General features: G+C 32.6%; 3 protein-coding genes across 4 annotated transcripts; 1 reads left to right on the top strand and 2 right to left on the bottom strand.

Annotated features, from left to right (window-relative positions):
* Positions 1-3,961, bottom strand: LOC109161158 (ribonuclease 3-like). Its single transcript, XM_019309508.1, has 4 exons — positions 3,724-3,961; positions 3,063-3,218; positions 721-913; positions 1-384 (listed from the first exon to the last, which is right to left on the bottom strand). Exons 1-4 carry the CDS (start codon positions 3,910-3,912, stop codon positions 161-163), a joined length of 762 nt encoding a protein of 253 aa, XP_019165053.1. The 5' UTR covers positions 3,913-3,961; the 3' UTR covers positions 1-160.
* An 8,299-nt stretch (positions 3,962-12,260) lies between these two features.
* LOC109161098 (E3 ubiquitin-protein ligase RING1-like) lies at positions 12,261-13,966 on the top strand. Its single transcript, XM_019309435.1, has 2 exons — positions 12,261-13,042; positions 13,891-13,966. The coding sequence occupies exon 1, from the start codon at positions 12,375-12,377 to the stop codon at positions 13,026-13,028; it is 654 nt and encodes a 217-aa protein (XP_019164980.1). The 5' UTR covers positions 12,261-12,374; the 3' UTR covers positions 13,029-13,042; positions 13,891-13,966.
* Positions 13,547-16,458, bottom strand: LOC109161097 (myb family transcription factor PHL8-like). 2 transcript variants are annotated; one of them, XM_019309433.1, is made up of 6 exons: positions 15,982-16,458; positions 15,815-15,891; positions 15,451-15,508; positions 15,034-15,103; positions 14,877-14,946; positions 13,547-14,342 (listed from the first exon to the last, which is right to left on the bottom strand). In XM_019309433.1, exons 1-6 carry the CDS (start codon positions 16,112-16,114, stop codon positions 13,704-13,706), a joined length of 1,047 nt encoding a protein of 348 aa, XP_019164978.1. In that variant the 5' UTR covers positions 16,115-16,458; the 3' UTR covers positions 13,547-13,703. The 2 variants fall into 2 exon arrangements, with proteins under 2 accessions (XP_019164978.1, XP_019164979.1); XM_019309434.1 differs by having other exon boundaries at positions 15,815-15,908; positions 15,982-16,082.
* Positions 16,459-16,738: the final 280 nt, after the last annotated feature.

The raw sequence follows: 16,738 nt of genomic DNA on the forward strand, positions 1-16,738 counted from the left end.
TTGTTGTTTTTTTCCACTTTCAAAGTCAATTTTATTCATACGGAGGATTATTGTTTTGAAAAATTTGCATAAAATTACATTTAAATGGTCATTTTGAGGCAATGTTTTGAGTGAGATCTACCCCTGATCTGGATCAAAGTCAAAGTGGATTTGGATTCTCCTAGAAGGGAGGGAATTCCACAGTAGTGTTGCAATTCCTCTGGACAGTTGTTGGGCATTCAATTATGTCTTTCCCATTAAGATCAACACAAATGTATATCTGGTAGAGCTGGGAAACCTTAGATGCATCTGAATTGCATTCTATCAGTGGTGTCACACCAACTCCTGCCTTTATTGCTTCTTTGATGGCTTCTACCTCGTAAAAATTCCCGTCTGGCTTGATTCCTAACACAAGTTTAAATGTTAAAACTTAGAAGATTTATAAAATCTGAGCTTAGCTCACTGGTTCAGTAGGCAGTATTTGAGAAAAGAGACTAATGTTTGAAACTCGATAATAACAATGTGGGGATTATGTTCAAAGTGGGCAAATCCCTTGTGCGCACTGACATTTGGCCTTGTCTATTAACCCATTGAATAATCGCGATTTACATCCTCCCAAATGTTCTGTCAGGCCAAGTTTCAACCTTTTGGGAGAAGATTTATAAGATCTGAAACCTTAATTAATTTAAGATTGATCTTTACTTTTGGATATTTACTTGGTCATAACAATAATTATGATACCTGCATTCTCAAGCGCTTGAAGGAAATTGACTCTGTCCTTGATGTTAAGTGTTGATTCAAAGTATGCACATTGATCAAATATAGAGCATGTTCCATGCTTTTCCCATTCATGTTTCCAGAACTTAGAACCATTGTTGGATGGACACGATAATGTTGGCCATTCACTTTGCATTCTTTCAATCAAATATGATATCTACAACAACATTTAATTTCAACTAGTCCCATCAAATTCAGTAAGGTGGACTACTAACATAAGATACAATTTTGTTTTGAAACATCATAAGGTACAATTTTAATATGAGTTAATGTCATATAGAGTCATGTTTAGTCCTAAACTTTCAAATTGATCACTCGTGGTCCATCGGCTTTCAAATTGTTACCATATGTGGTCCAAGTTAACCACTCATGGTGCATCAACTTTCAAAATGTGACCAGTCGTGGTCCTTCTAAAGACCATGGTTGGTTAAAATTTGATAGTTGAAGGATCATTGATGGTTAACTTGGACCAAAGATAGTAACAATTTGAAAGTCCAAGAACCACATGTGATCATTTTGAAATTTTAAGACTAAACGTGCCAAAATCACTATACTCGGGGTATTAACTCATTTAAATATATTAAAAAAAATATATTTTTAATACAAAGATTCATTTTGAAACTGAATGTTTATTATTTGATAATGAACTTTCAATACACGAATAATGTACTTTCAATATAAAAATGAGCATTCATTTATGGTCCAGAGTATAATTTGCCATTGATGGTAGTATAGGCTAATTGGATGAAAATTGCAATTTAGTCCAAAAGGTTTTATAAATGATATGGTAAATATCATCATAATTTTCTGTAGATTGACCGATCGACTTTACTATTAGATAGTTGTGTAAAGGCATAGAAAATTATAATACAAGATTGGATATGATAATAACATTTTAATCCAAGTAACATTCTCCCAATTCTTTCAAGTATTATACATCATGGGTTTAATCTTACATCACATGTTGATATGTTAGTTTTTAAATATAACTTGTTTATATGTAACTGGTGTATGTTTATTGAGAAAATTTTATAATGTCATAGATGTACATTTCAAAATATATTTTGTACTTTACAGAGTTTATTCTCTAATTTCCTTATACATTTGTCAATTATCACAAAATATAAATATAACTTCACAAAGTATTCGACTTGACATGCTAACTCACAATATTATAAAATTTCTATTTTCGTACATTTTCACGCTTAATTATTGTACTAATTTTTTATATTTTAAAACAATATTATATTGATCGCTTAACTAAATTTAAAAAAAAAAAAAAAAAAAAGACAAAAGACAAAATTAGATCCAAAATTGTGGTAAAAAATCGAGTTAACTCAAATATAAGGATGAAAAGAACTCTATTTGTCCCATTTGTCTCATTAGTCAAATCAACTTATTCTTCCATCTTTGCCTATTTTCTTTATTATTTTTTATTAGTTTTAAATTTAAATATTTGTAATGTGTTTAATAGTATTTTAATGTATTAAATTTAAATATGACTTCTTCCGTCTCATTTTATATGTCGGGTTCGGTTAACGAGGCTTGATTGAGGTTAATTACAATTTAATTTTTTATAATATTAAGTTTAGAATTTGCATGTGAAATTTATATATTTAGAAACTACATTAAAAGTACTATTAAACACAACAAATCATTTTTAAAAATTATAAATAAATACTAATAAAAACAAGCAAAGAAAAAAGAGTTGGTTTGATAAAGAATAGTAAATAGGATAGATAAAATGAGATAGATGGAGTAATACTTTATGAAATATTAAATTAAATATAACTTTAATCAAGCATCATTGACGTTAATCAAATTAGACACATAAGGGTCACACTTGTGTGAGACCATCTCATAGATCTTTATATGTGAGACATGTCAATATGAAAATGTAATACTTATACTAAAAAATATAATACTAAGCAGGAATAAAATGTTTCTTAGAGAAAATGTAATGTTTTTATATTTTGATGTAAAAGTATTAAATTTTTGTATTATATTTTCCCTAAGTAATGTTGGCAAGTGTTTGTTACTAAGAGAAAAAAATGTAAAATTCGAAGAAAAATATAATACTTTTAAATCAAAAGGTAAAAGTATTACTCGGTATATTTTTCTTCAAAAATATTACATTTACTCATATAAGTAATAAACATTTTATTCATGATTAGTATTACATTTTTCAGTATAAATATTATTTTTCATCTTGATTCGATTCATTAATAAGAATCTATAAAATGATTACATACAATTTTTTTTTAACACATAAAATGGGACGGGGAGTAATTTGGTGTGGTAGGTACCTTGGACTCATCATAGAGACTATTGGGATTGCAGTTCTCTGGCCAACTGCCATTCAACCATGTAGGCCAGAGTCCATGTATGCTGAAGTTTGTCGCAGGTTTCCCTGTGGATGGGTAACAACACCCTTTCTTGGTGTCGCAATAGGATCCTGGCCACTGACCAACAACATTAACTGAATCAAAATTGAATTTAAGGATACAAACTTGTAACTACAAGATTATGAGTTTAAATCTCATTCTTGGTTTAAGTCGATCAGTTATGAGCAATTTAGTTTGATTTTTTTTTTTTTTTGTAATCTTTTGTTTCTCTCAAAAGATTGAATTCCCAACCCCAAGACCCCCATATCCCGACCGGACAGAGTATTTGGGAGGATGTAAATTACAGTGACTAAATGCCTCCGCAAACATGGTCAAATGTCGATGTGCACAAGGAATCGGCTCACTTTGGGCATAATCCCACACTGCCGCTGTCGAGGTTCAAACCTTGGTCTCTCCTTCCAAATACTATCTACTGAACTAGTGAACTAAGTTAGTGCAGACAAACTTGACCCAGTGCACATCCTCGAATAGTAACTGCGGGTTTCTCTCGTTACTCAAAAAATAATAATAATAATAAATTAAGCTAAAGATCCAACATTCAAAGAATTGTTGGAGAAAATACCTGTTCAACGTAGTAGTAGAATAGATCGGAATTATGATCTGCAGCAGCATCATCTTCTGCAAATGCAGTCACAAAAGGTTCTTCTTCCTCCACTACTTGTTCTGCGTAGTACAAAAAGCTTTGACTGTGCGCAGCGTATATAGATATTGTGCATTGTAAGATGACAAGGCCGATTAAGATGGACTTCATGTTTTCCCCACTCTCTGATCTGATCTGTTCTCTACTTTAGAGGACAATAATGGTGTGAGGTTTGCAGTGATGGGATGGCTTTGGTTTATATATATGAGGAGGATGACTGTATTTTAATCAAGTTTGTTATGGCATGGAACATGTGAACGTTTTAAAATTAATTTTGATTGTTTACTATTTTGCATGTTTATATATAATTGGGTAGGTAACTCTTCTAAGTGAGACGGGTCGAGTCTACATAAAAATGTAATGTTTATGAGGTAAATTGTAACAAGAACCAAGTGGGATTGGGGTTAGGAGTGAATGATTTTTTTATTTTTTTTTTTTTGAATTTTGATTTGCCCACTCCCCATTGCATAAGAGAATGCATGTCTCTTAACAATACGTTTCAAACTCTTTAAAAAGTTTAAATTTATATATGTCAGTGCAAACTCATATATATATATTTTTAAATGTGGACAAATGCTACTTTAATTTAAAGTCTTTTAAAACTCTATTTTTTTCTAACTTTATAAGTACATTTTGAGAATCAATTTCTTATTTACTCATAATCGATTTTGAGTGTTAACATATCAAGTTAAACCTCTCAACTATGAGAATTCAAATTCATATTGATCTAGCCAAAATAGAGAGTGGACCCCACTCAAAATGTAACATCAAAATTACCACTTTAAGTGTTATTTACGCTAATTTTTCAACAATCCCTCACATTAATAAAATTGATTTTTGGGTCTGTAAAAAGATGCAACAATGTTCAATGGAAGATCCATGCGAGGAATAGGTAGCTAGGTCCCTTTGAACCCACCCTTGTAAAGATATATTTAATATTTCCACTGGCTATGCATTTAAGAGGATTCCTTGGTAGGTTACTCTCCAATCTCCATGCATCCTTGTGACAAAAAGGTTAAATCGTCCACCCAAACGCCCTCACATCCCGACCTGATAGTTTGTGGAGGGGTAAATCATAATGACTCAACTTATTAAAAGAGACTAGACTTTTGTTCACTGCGCACTCTCATTGCATCCTTGATGCAATGACTCAACTTATTAAAAGAGACTAGACTTTTGTTCACTGCGCACTCTCATTGCATCCTTGATGCTATCACCGATACTCCAAGATTTACTCGTTGGAAAGATTTTCTAGTATGTGTTCATATATACTTTTTAACCTATTGAAGCCCAACGAATCAATACTACCTTCATTAAGACTCGAACTCATGATCTCCCATTTGATAGAGTCATTTTATGTCGCTTAATCACAAGATCTTTGGCAAATCTGATCTTTTAATTTGATTCCCAAGCTTCACAAACTTTCCTAGGAACATCTTAATTATAATAAAGCTATATGATTTGGGAAGAAATTAATGTTACAATTAATGCCACAACATCCTTTATTATTAAAAAAAAAAAAAAAAAAAAAAAAAAAAAAAACACAACATTTGAAAAATAAAATAGCTATATATTATATAACCATATAAAAAATGAGCTTTTGAAAAATAAAATAGCTATATATTATATAATCATATAAAAAAATGTGTTCAATTAGAGTTTAAATTTACTCATACAAAATTTAAAATTTGCTTTCCAAATGTAATTATCTTAGTTATTATTCGTATTGTGAAAATTATAATATAGATGAAATATAATTAAGAATAAATTAATGTAATTATGTAAATTCTCTCTATAAGTTTATTTGAGTATGCACATAATTAGATATTATATTAACCATACAAAATTTTAATTTTAATTTTAATTTTAATTTTGTATTTTATAAAAATAATAAATACTTAACCAATGGAAGCTCAAAAATATTTATTATATTAAATAATTTAAAATATTTTAAATTTTCTATTTTTATTATATTTATAATAACATAATTTTTCCTGTGCATCGCGCAGGTGAATTATTAGTTAGATATTAAAACTAAATCAATCCCAAAAGAATTGAACTTCAGAAGTATAAACCATAAAAGTGAAGATTAATTCTTCTTAATACATAACCAAATAACGAACATTTTTTTATATATTATAAAGGAAGGGGATACCCAAACTACTAATTGTCCCAAATAACGAACAATTTTTATCAACAAGTAATAAAGTTTCTATCAAGTATAAAATACTATTTTTAATTCCACAACACCAAAATATTATTTATGTTTCCAGTGACATGTCTAAACATATAAATTCAACCATTTACTACATAAACATCCAACATTCATCCTTCATTTATATAGTAAACCTTGTTTAAATTGTCACAAGACACTAATGGACTTAGATACTGAATGATGAGGTGAATGTTAGGACCTAAAAAAAATTGAAAAAAAACCTCAACTGATGAAGATACTCTAAATAGTGATCTAGTAGAATCTTCGCCAGTCTGTGATCTTGTCTCAATGGAAATAATGACTTGTGGAAAAACAAAAATAAATACGGAGTATTAATCTGCCAAAATTTTTATTTATGTTTTTTAATGTTCGCCAAGCCTGGCATCTGAATTGCTCATTTCAATGAAGATTTTCGTATCTCGAAAATCCAATTTTAAAACTGGAAAGGGGAATACATTTTAATATTTTATCAAAGCCAGATAGGCTTTATCTTTTTCCTCGTTGGCGCGCCTAACGAGGATCTCTATTACGGAGTATTAATATGGAAAATACTATATGAACTCTATTTTTTACTCTCAACTCCTACTCTCTTTTATAATTTCTTGATGTTAACACTTTTTCTGATGTTCATATGATATTAAAAAAAAAAAAAACAATTGTCAGGCAAAAAAATTTAAAAACAAATATTTTACACGACTACACGCGCCCTCTAGGCGCGAAGCATGCGCTGGACGAACATTAAAGGAGATCGGCTTTTCATTTTCTCTCTCCACACGAGCTCCACGTTTGAAGACGAAAACCCACTCTCCCTGCAAGAATCTCCATCTCCTCTCTCCAACACTCTCTTTCTCTTCCACGTAGGCATAATCTCCTCTAAAAAAAATTAAGCAAAAACCACTGATGGAGATGTTCTTAGGTAATTTAAATTTTATTTGATTAATCTTAAACTCATAGAATCTATTTTATATCCCTACCCAAAAAAAAAATAGAATCTATTTTATAAAGTTACTATAGAGATAAATTGCAAGTCGCGCAATCAATCAATTAGTTAAACTTTAATTTTTATGCGTGTACAAGAAATCTAATTCACACATTATATTATCTTTGGACATTTTTCCAACAAAGACAGATAATATTCATAGTTAGTGACCCATGTGACAATAAATAAACAAAAAAATAAAAAAAAAAAAGATAAAAGACACAAGGCAGGACAACACGTGTGAAAAATAGGAGCCAATGTTGCAACTTAATATTGAATATCATATGCAACTCAACTATCACTTTACTTTAAAGTTAGAAAAAAAAAAACATTCCTTATTTTAGTTACACCTCTCCATAAAAACAAACTAATCAACCCACCAACGTAATTTTTAGGATCTTTCTGAGCATTAACAGCGATAGTGGAGTCTAATATGAGGTGAATAATAGAAAAAAATGACAGAGAAAACATTTTGATCTATGCAAGTTAAGGATTTTTTGTGGACTGCAAAAGAGAGAGAATGAGAGAAATTACGTGTTTTGTGCACAATAGCGCTCAACAAGGTGGTGCAGTTCACACGTCAGCTGGCGCGTTAAGCATATTCTCTCTTCTTCTTTTTTTTTTCTTTTTTTTTTTTTTGTCGTCATAATACTTTTTTTCTTTCTTTCTTTTTTTTCTTCTTCTCTCTCCCTCCTCTCTCACCTCTCACGGGCTCACAAAAGGATGCCAATTAGAGCATCCATATCAGTTGGGGATATTAGGGGGAAAATGTAAGAATGATTAGGAAAGGAAAGATGTGAGGGAAGAGAAAAAAAGAAAAAAAAAATTGAATTTTAAAATAAAAAATAATAATACTTTATGATTGTCAGGTGCGCCTGACGCGCCCGCTAGGCGCAATGGTGACAGCCATGTGTGGCTGTCACCATTAGTATAAATTGTGGTGGGTCCCACAAATTCTGAATTATCCCAACTTTTTACGGGAGCAATTCAAATTTCTCCCACCTACACTTCTCTTTTCTATGTAAGCTCCATATTTCTTAAAAGTTCAGCATGCTCTTCAAATTCTCATTTGATGTAGAGCTCTTTGATGATATTGATATTGACAAAGAATTTAATTTGCAGCAAAAGTTTGAATTGAGATGATATGTGTCGGGCATGTAGCAACACCACCCATACATGCCTCTACAGTATCCACACAATTTCAAAAATAAAAAATATTATAATTACCTATATTAGCAAGTTTAGAGAATTTACCCTAGGTTTTCTGCAAGGTTACTCTAATTTAAATCTAAATAGACTTATTATAATACTAGTTCTTTATATGCGCGATACGCAAAAACCTATGTCCAGGGACGAATCCAACATTGGGACAGTGGGGACAGCTGCCCCCTCACCCCACTCCCACCCTATATATAACCCTTGTATGTATATATGTATATATATAGTACAAGTTTTAGTATAAGTATAATAAAATAAAATAGATAAAAGTTAACAAAAGATTACTAGATTAAGTGGCAAAGTGTGTGTTTTGTCTTTGTAAGTGGTTAGGGTTTGAATCCTCAGTGTGTGTAGGTTTATTCTATATTACTTAGGTGGTAAAGTGTTTATGATATATATATATATATATATATATATATATATATATATATATATATATATGACTTTTAAATACTTCGTAATAATTAATTGTGAGATTTACACACACATATATATAACTTTCTTTTATATTAATAATGAGATGTGTTTATAATGTATTTTTTATTCGAATTATTTTATCAAATTAATTATGTTTCATATTTTGTTATGAATATTTTTTATAAAGTTTTGATGTGTTTTATTTTTCGTCCATATCCAACAATATTTATTCTATACTTTAAGTGTTTTTTTTTATCAAACTATCTCTTTTGTTTTAATGCGTTTCGCCCCTACTGAACAAGTTTTCTGGGTCCGCCACTGCCTATGCATGCCCAATATTTATATTTTTAAAATAACTAACAAATCCCTACTAATTAAAATCTATATGAAATCAAATTTATTTATTATAATAATCCAATATATAATGTCTACAAATATTATTATCATTAAAGAATATAAGAAATTATATGTTGGATATATGTGCATGGTAACAATAATGGAAAAGATAACGAAAGTTATAACGACGGGGTATTTTTGTCCAAAAAATTATATAGTACAACCCTAAAAGCACAATGTACAAAATGATTAGCATTAAAAATATGAACATAAATGAGGAATATAACTTTGATTGATATTTATTATGTTTTTAGATAATAATAATGCTATATGACATTATTTATATAGCCATGAGGTTAAACCATTTATCCCTAATGGACCAAGATTATCCCAATTAATCGTAGCCCAAATAATTGATCTTTGGGCATCAATTACCAATTGTTATGATATGGACCCATGTCCAGCATGGATTGTGGACACGGTAACGGTGTCGTTAGTGGCATCGTTATCTTTCACTTTAAAAAAAAAAAAATTCAGATCGCTTTGTTATAGAAATATATGTTCATAATTTTATCACTATATGTTCATAAGTGTAAGTTCATAATGTCAGAGCTCTGTGTTTATAATTTCATAACTGTACATTCATACTTCCGTAACTGTACATTCATAATTCCGTAACGGTACATTCATAATTCAATAACTGTAAATTCATAATTTTCGAAGCTCTATGTTCACAATTTTAGAGCTCTATGTTCATAATTTTATCACTATATGTTCATATTGTAAGTTCATAGTGTCAGAGTTCTCAGTTCTGTGTTCATAATTTCATAATTGTACATTCATAATTCCATAACTGTACATTCATAATTCTATAACTGTACATTCATAATTCCATAACTGTACATTCATAATTTTTGAAGTTCTATGTTCATAATTTTATCACTATATGTTCATAATGTTAGAGCTATGTGTTCATAATTCTATAACTTACATTCATAATTCCATAACTGTACATTCATAATGCCACAAACGAATAGCGCCGTTAACGGCGAGACAAAATTAATTTTTTTTTTAACTGGAATGCCGCGTTTTCCCTGAAAACGACATCGTTTTGGACTCGTGTCCACAATGCATTGTGGATACGAGTCCACAGCGTAATTTGCGAACAATTACATATGCGAGCACACAGCAAATTATATCGTGTATCAAGGTGCACAATGTATTGTGCGCCTTAAGAGTGTATGTGTATTATGTTAAGAGTTAATATGTATTATGTATTATGTTAAAATTATGTGTATTATATTAAAAGTTTATATATATTCTACTATACAATTGTGCACTTACGAAACATGGAAATTTTAGGGCGCATTGGTGCACGATATAACAATTGGCGGGTGCACACACACATTTATAGATGATGCTTCATGCATGTGAGAATATATTATCATGTAAAAGTGATGTCTAATCTGGTCTATCTGTTGGAAAAAATAGCTTAAAATGACATGTTAAGTGGCTATTTTGTGGTACAATTATCAGTGGGTTCCACTTTCGATTTGGTTCGGATCAAAGTGGATTTGGGATCTTCATAGTGAGACAAAGAGATTGATATATTATATACTCAAAACGGATAATGGGTGAATGAGATATTGATTCTCAAAGTAGACCCATTTGAGTTGAAAAATGAAGGGAAAAGTAAAGCTTTTGTCCCACATTGGTTTGGGAAGTGGATTTGCACCACTATTTATACAAGAGCTCTTTTAAAACTTATTAAATTGTATAATATAGAGGTTCTCTCACGAGCAAAAGGGTGCAAATCAAATCACAAAGATTGGATAAGGCTTGTCCCAACATTGGGCATCAACGAACCTTGTCTTTAAGGTTGCTTCCTTCAACCAGAAAGCATTTTTCCAACACACAAGAAATCAGCTCCAAAATCTCTGTTTCTACTCCTTTCTTAGTCTAATTGTATTCATCTCGTTGCTCTAGTTCGTCGGCTCCTAGCACTTGTGAGAGGTAGCAAATAAGGTTTTAAGGTTATTATTTGAGTTTTACCAACGAGATTTCCAACACTATCCAATTTGGTAATTACGGAAAACTAAATCGATTATAAAATCAATATTTGAGGATTTAATTTGACAAAATTAATAGTTGATGACCAATTTAATAATTACGGCAGCATAGTTGAGGGACCAAAACAGTCATTAATTTTTTAAAAAAATAATAACACATTTAGTAAAATTTTGTATTTATTGAAACATGTCTAAGATGAAATCAACCTAAAATTATAAAACTAAACTTGACATTTTGACTAAGTGGTCATTTGAAAACTAAAAAAGGGCTTTTGGTAGTCCTTTTACAATATTTAGTTATTCAAGAAAAATGAAGCCATATATAATTTTTTTTTAGTGTAAATCATGAGGTGGTCCGGATCAGTGTGTTTGGTTCGCACATAGGAATTAAAATAAGAATGGACATCAAATACTTGGTAATGGTAATGAGTTTTGGTGAAAGTATATTATATATTTGATACTAAGGTGAAATTGGAATAATTACCAATATTGTTATTTGGTTATGTATGATCTTATATTACTCTTTAAAAAATGGAATAAGGTTCAAATTGGTCACTGAACGTAACCTGAAAATGCAATTAGGCCACTGAACGAAAAAAAAAAGTGCAATTAGGCCACTAAACACACCAAAAACGTGCAATTAGACCACTGAACACTCCAAATGTATGCAATTTTACCGGATAGCAGGTTACCATCAATTTTAGCAGGTTACTTACTTACGTGGCAGCTAAGTTGGCATTTTTAATAATTTTTAATAATTTTTAAAGTAAATTTAATAATTAATTTTAATTTTTTAAAATAAGTTTTAATAATAAATTTTAAATTTTACTTACTTACCATTGTTTTTTAAAAATTTTAAAAAAAATTTATTAAAAATTATTTAAAAATGTCAACTCAACTGCCACGTAAGCAGGTAACCCGTTAAAATTGATGCTAACATGCTATCAGGTGAAATTGCATACATTTGGAGTGTTCAGTGACTTAATTGCACTTTTTTTTCGTTCAATGACTTAATTACATTGTCAGATTACATTTAGTGACTAATTTGAACCTTATTCCCTTAAAAAATTCTATAAAATCCACCCCTTAAAAATTGACTTTTCAATCCATCTAATTCTAAAGCCTTCACCAGATCCGAGCTCAATAAAATATCGCCCACCTGAAAAAGATTGCCACTACGGATAAATCTGAACAAATAAATACACCCAGCGCACATTGGTCCATTTTTTCCAGATTCTTCCAATCCTTCCTGTGGGCCATCCATCCATCATCTTCTCCATAAATCTCCCTTCCAGTCTCCATTTCACTCTCTTCATCTCTAAACCTCTCTCCTTCCATAATGGATTCCCAAACAGAGCATACCCTTTCCAGAAACAGAGACCTCTCTCAGTTACTCCCTTCCTTTTTCGGCATCCCAAACCCTAACCCTAACCCTAACCCAGTCCAAAATTCCTCGGACCCAGATCAGGAGACCGGAGGATCTTCCATCGCGCGTGACCGGATCGTCCTCATAAACCCGGTGACGCAAGGCATGGTGGTCATAGAAGCCGGCGGCGGCTCATCTTCCTCCTCGAGCTTGGAATCTCTGCTGCAAGACTTGGTTAGTAAAGATAATGGGCACCCACCGGCTTCAAAATCCTCTATTTTGTCCTTGCCGAGTGTGGAGATTGGCGAGGGTGAAGAGAGCAATGAATGTGCGATTTGCTTGGAAATGTGGGGTTTGGGTGGATTAGCTAAAGAAATGCCTTGTAAGCATATATTTCACCACAAGTGTATTGATAAGTGGCTGGAGATTCATGGGTCTTGCCCAGTTTGTAGGTTCAAAATGCCAACCCAAAATGGTGATGATTTGAACAAGAAGAATCCCAATAGACAGAGGAGAGAGATTTGGGTGAGCTTTTCGTTTGGCAGTGATAGGAGAACTGAGGAAACAACTCAAACTCAGCATATTGCTTCCAATTCAGCTGCTCTTGATGATGAAATGGAGACATAAAGAGAATTTTTGTAAGAATTTTTTTTCTTAAAAAATTTTAAGTTGAACATGTGTATAGAGCCAAAGCTGTTGTATAATACTTAATGTTTTTTGTTCTGTGGATTTAGAAATAAAGTTTTGATCTTTCCATATTTCTTCCAAAGATTTTTTTCTTTGGTGCAATCAAAGCTATTTGTTATTTTCAAAATAGGAGGACAGCTTAATCAAGTGGTTGCCCCACCATTCTATTATATAAGTTGAGGTGGACCTTCTACAATCATATATCCAATAAAATATGGAAGATAATGTCAACTGTGATTTGTTGTGTACACTGATTTGTCACTTTTAGTTCTAAAATTTGGGTGAATGATTAATTTGAAAGTTTAAGATTGAACTTGGCAAAACTATTATACTTAGAGGATCCCAGATGACATTGACTCTACAAGAAATTGTGAAGTGGTACTTAAATTATGGGCAAACCTTGCTACTTATGAGCTAGCTTTTGCGGTGGAATTAGGATCTTGGCTTGAGTGTCTATATACCCAGAAAAGATCTTTGGCTATTCATTCACAAATCATGATATATATATATATATATATATATATAGTTTGTATAAACAACATTATAGCTGTACACCAGTGACTTTATAATATCAAAATCAAGTGAACTGAGCATCTGCATTAAAGTTTGCATGCACTAGCTATACCCATTAAATTGCTCCACTCCATTGCTGTTCAAGTCAATAACTTTAGGGCCTGTATCAAAGTCACTAAGGCACTTGGCATTCAAATCCAGATTCTCCAAGAATCCATACTTTTTCAACTTGTGTTCATCATATGTGCTGCTGGCTTTGAATATTTTATCAGATGGTTTTTGGACACAGGTATTATCAGGGATGCTGGTGCTTTGGCTTCTTTTCCTTCCACTTCTTGCTTGATCATTTGATGCATTATGGGTTGGATGCATTTCCATCAGTGAGAGTTCGATGGAATCCTCCCCCCTCGACTTGTTGCTATCGTCTTCTGCTTCTTGCTTTGCTCGAGAACGTTCCATCCTTCCCGAGCTCTCAGATGATGAGGGTGAGCTGCTTCTCATGTGTTTATTCTCGGTTTCTTTTGTTACTGAACCTTCCTTTTCAGTCAGTACTGACATTGAAGAACTCTGCAGGCACCCCCCCATTTCCGCCATTGACACTAATTTAGAAAGTTCGGCTTTTGCACCAAGCTCCACTCCTGTACAAGAACCGTACCCTGCAAGTGTTTCCTGTGCCTTTTTCATAACAGATTGGAGATACTTTCCCTGGGCTTCAATTCTCAGTTGGAGATGTCTTTGCACCTGATAGAGAGATGTTAATTTAGTATTTACATAAATATCAATGCTAATATGTTGGGCAGAGGCCGGTGAAGGGCCAAATCTAGACCCTAACAAGTGGTATCAAAGACAAGACAGTTAAGGCTGACAGGTGTTGAGGGAATTGTTAGGCGGAGGCTGGTGAAGGGCCAAGTCCAACACCAGGTGGCTAGGAGATTGTTGAACGGAGGCCGGTGAAAGGCTAAGTCCAACATGGTATAAGGAAATAAAGTTGCGTTATTTTGACGCAGCGGTACGATCAAAGACAGGGTAGTTAAGGACTTAAAGCTGACAGGTGTCGGGGGAATTGTTGGGCGGAGGCCGGTGAAGGGCCAAGTTCAACACCAGGTGGCTGGGAGATCGTTGGACGGAGGCCGGTGAAAGGCTAAGTCCAGCATGGTATAAGGAAATAAAGTTGCGTTTTCGGTACGAGCTGTAACTTTTGACGTAGTGGTAAGTGCTTGATTCTAACGAAATATTTGATTATTACTCCGTATTAAAGATTGCTAAGGAACTTACCTCAATTTGTTCATGTAGTTTCCTCTGCACCTCCATTTGCATTTGCAAAGCCCGAGCTATCTGCGTGTTTCTGAAAGAGAAGAAACAAGTCTGAATTCTATCTAGTTCCAAATCCATTCTAAGAAAACGTTATGAAGCTAATTTTATCAGGTATTACTCATTCATCTGCCCCTCGGCTTCATCACACCTATCTGCAGCAGGTAAATGACTCGGAGATTCTCTGTGATCTGCATCAAAATCTTTTCAGTTAAGTCCATTGCCTGCCAGTTTCATCTCCTTTCAAGGTTAGAAATAAACTAAAATTGAAACGTGTGCTCCATCTCAATTGAAAGCCTAAGTTGGCAGTTGGATTGCACATTTCTGTTTATATATTTTTTATGCTCAACACGCCTCCTCAGAGGCTCCAAGCAATATGTGTACTATAGTCACCCTAACTCTTGCATGGGATCAACTCTGATATCAAATTGAAGCTTGTGTTCCATTTCAACTAATAGTCTACGCTGATAGTTGAATTGCACATTTGTGTTTATATATTTCATATGCTCAACAAAAATGCACCCCACATATTAATTACCTCCCTGCTTGTCATCTTGGTATGGCTGCAATTGCTGACTTTTCCCCAGCCGAAATTTCTGCAGCATGGACCATTCATCAATTCATACTTGTGTCATAGAAGAATAGAGATAAACAAAACTTGAGCTTAAGTTTGTTGAGCATATATATATATATATATATATATATATATATATATATATATATATATATATATATATATATATATATATATATATATATATATATATATATATATATAATATATAAACATAAATTTCCAGTCCAACTATTAGCTCCGTCTTTTAGTTGAGATAGAGAACATGCTTCAATTTGACATCAAAGCCAACCCCACGCCAGAAGTTATGGGTTCGAAATAAACATACCTGCAAATGGCTCTTGAGGTGGTGCAGAGTAAGGCCATGAATGTTCATCGCTCTCATCAATGATTTCGGTGTAGCCTCTGCAAGATAATGTCATCTATTATGAATTGAATCATGAAGAAGAAGAATAAGTCTTGGTTTTGCAGAACGTATAAGTAGACTACACTCACTGTCTGCACCTCCAAGCTGAGCAATGGCATCAACGAATCTCTGGTGAAGTTCTGGAGTCCATTTCAGCCGTGGCTTCGCATCGCGGGATAAAACCAAGCGTGGATCCTTATTGTTTGATTTCTGAAGAGCCATTCGTGCTACAACTGCAGTATTCCGCGGCTTGAAACATATATGTATGTATGTATATGTTGGTGTGTATATATATATCTAGAGAACAGAGAGGGAGTGTGTGGGAATCTTGGTTTGATCCTTAATGGTGTTCTGCCTTAAAATGTGGAAGCTGTAGTTGATTTTATAATTGGGAAGGTGTCAAAGTGTCCCATGTTGTTCTCACTCTATTTCTGGAAACATAGGCCTAGTTATGTAGGTAGGGGAATATATGCCATCAGCTTTGGCGTTTTCTTTCTTTCATTTCCCATTTCATATCAAACTTTTTCTTTATTTCTATACAACCCTTTTTTTTATTTTTTAAAATTATCCTTTTTCTTTTCACTCATTTGGGCATGTTCCACATAGACCTTTAGACCGTAGATCACTAACATAATGTACATTTTTAATATACTAAATGTACAGTTTTAATAAACTAGTTCATGTATTGAAAGTATTGTCTGAATATTGAAAGTACATTATTCAGTACATTATCAAATAATGAAACCTTCGATGCACAAATAATGTACATTGACTTGATTTCATAACTGAAGGCGGTAGTATGGAGGTTCGAATCCCATAGGAAACATGAATGAGAAAAAAGCTGAT

Source organism: Ipomoea nil, unplaced genomic scaffold (assembly GCF_001879475.1).
Source record: "Ipomoea nil cultivar Tokyo-kokei standard unplaced genomic scaffold, Asagao_1.1 scaffold2921, whole genome shotgun sequence".
NCBI lineage: Eukaryota > Viridiplantae > Streptophyta > Magnoliopsida > Solanales > Convolvulaceae > Ipomoea > Ipomoea nil.

Coding starts and splice junctions, on each gene's coding strand:
- LOC109161158 (XM_019309508.1), bottom strand. CDS start 3,912: ATGAAGTCCATCTTAATCGGCCTTGTCATCTTACAATGCACAATATCT. Junction 3,219..3,723: donor TCTACTACTACGTTGAACAG/GTATTTTCTCCA, acceptor GTTGTTGGTCAG/TGGCCAGGATCCTATTGCGA. Junction 385..720: donor TCAAGCGCTTGAGAATGCAG/GTATCATAATTA, acceptor AACTTGTGTTAG/GAATCAAGCCAGACGGGAAT.
- LOC109161098 (XM_019309435.1), top strand. CDS start 12,375: ATGGATTCCCAAACAGAGCATACCCTTTCCAGAAACAGAGACCTCTCT.
- LOC109161097 (XM_019309433.1), bottom strand. CDS start 16,114: ATGGCTCTTCAGAAATCAAACAATAAGGATCCACGCTTGGTTTTATCC. Junction 15,892..15,981: donor TCAGCTTGGAGGTGCAGACA/GTGAGTGTAGTC, acceptor ATTATCTTGCAG/AGGCTACACCGAAATCATTG. Junction 15,104..15,450: donor CCAAGATGACAAGCAGGGAG/GTAATTAATATG, acceptor ATTTTGATGCAG/ATCACAGAGAATCTCCGAGT.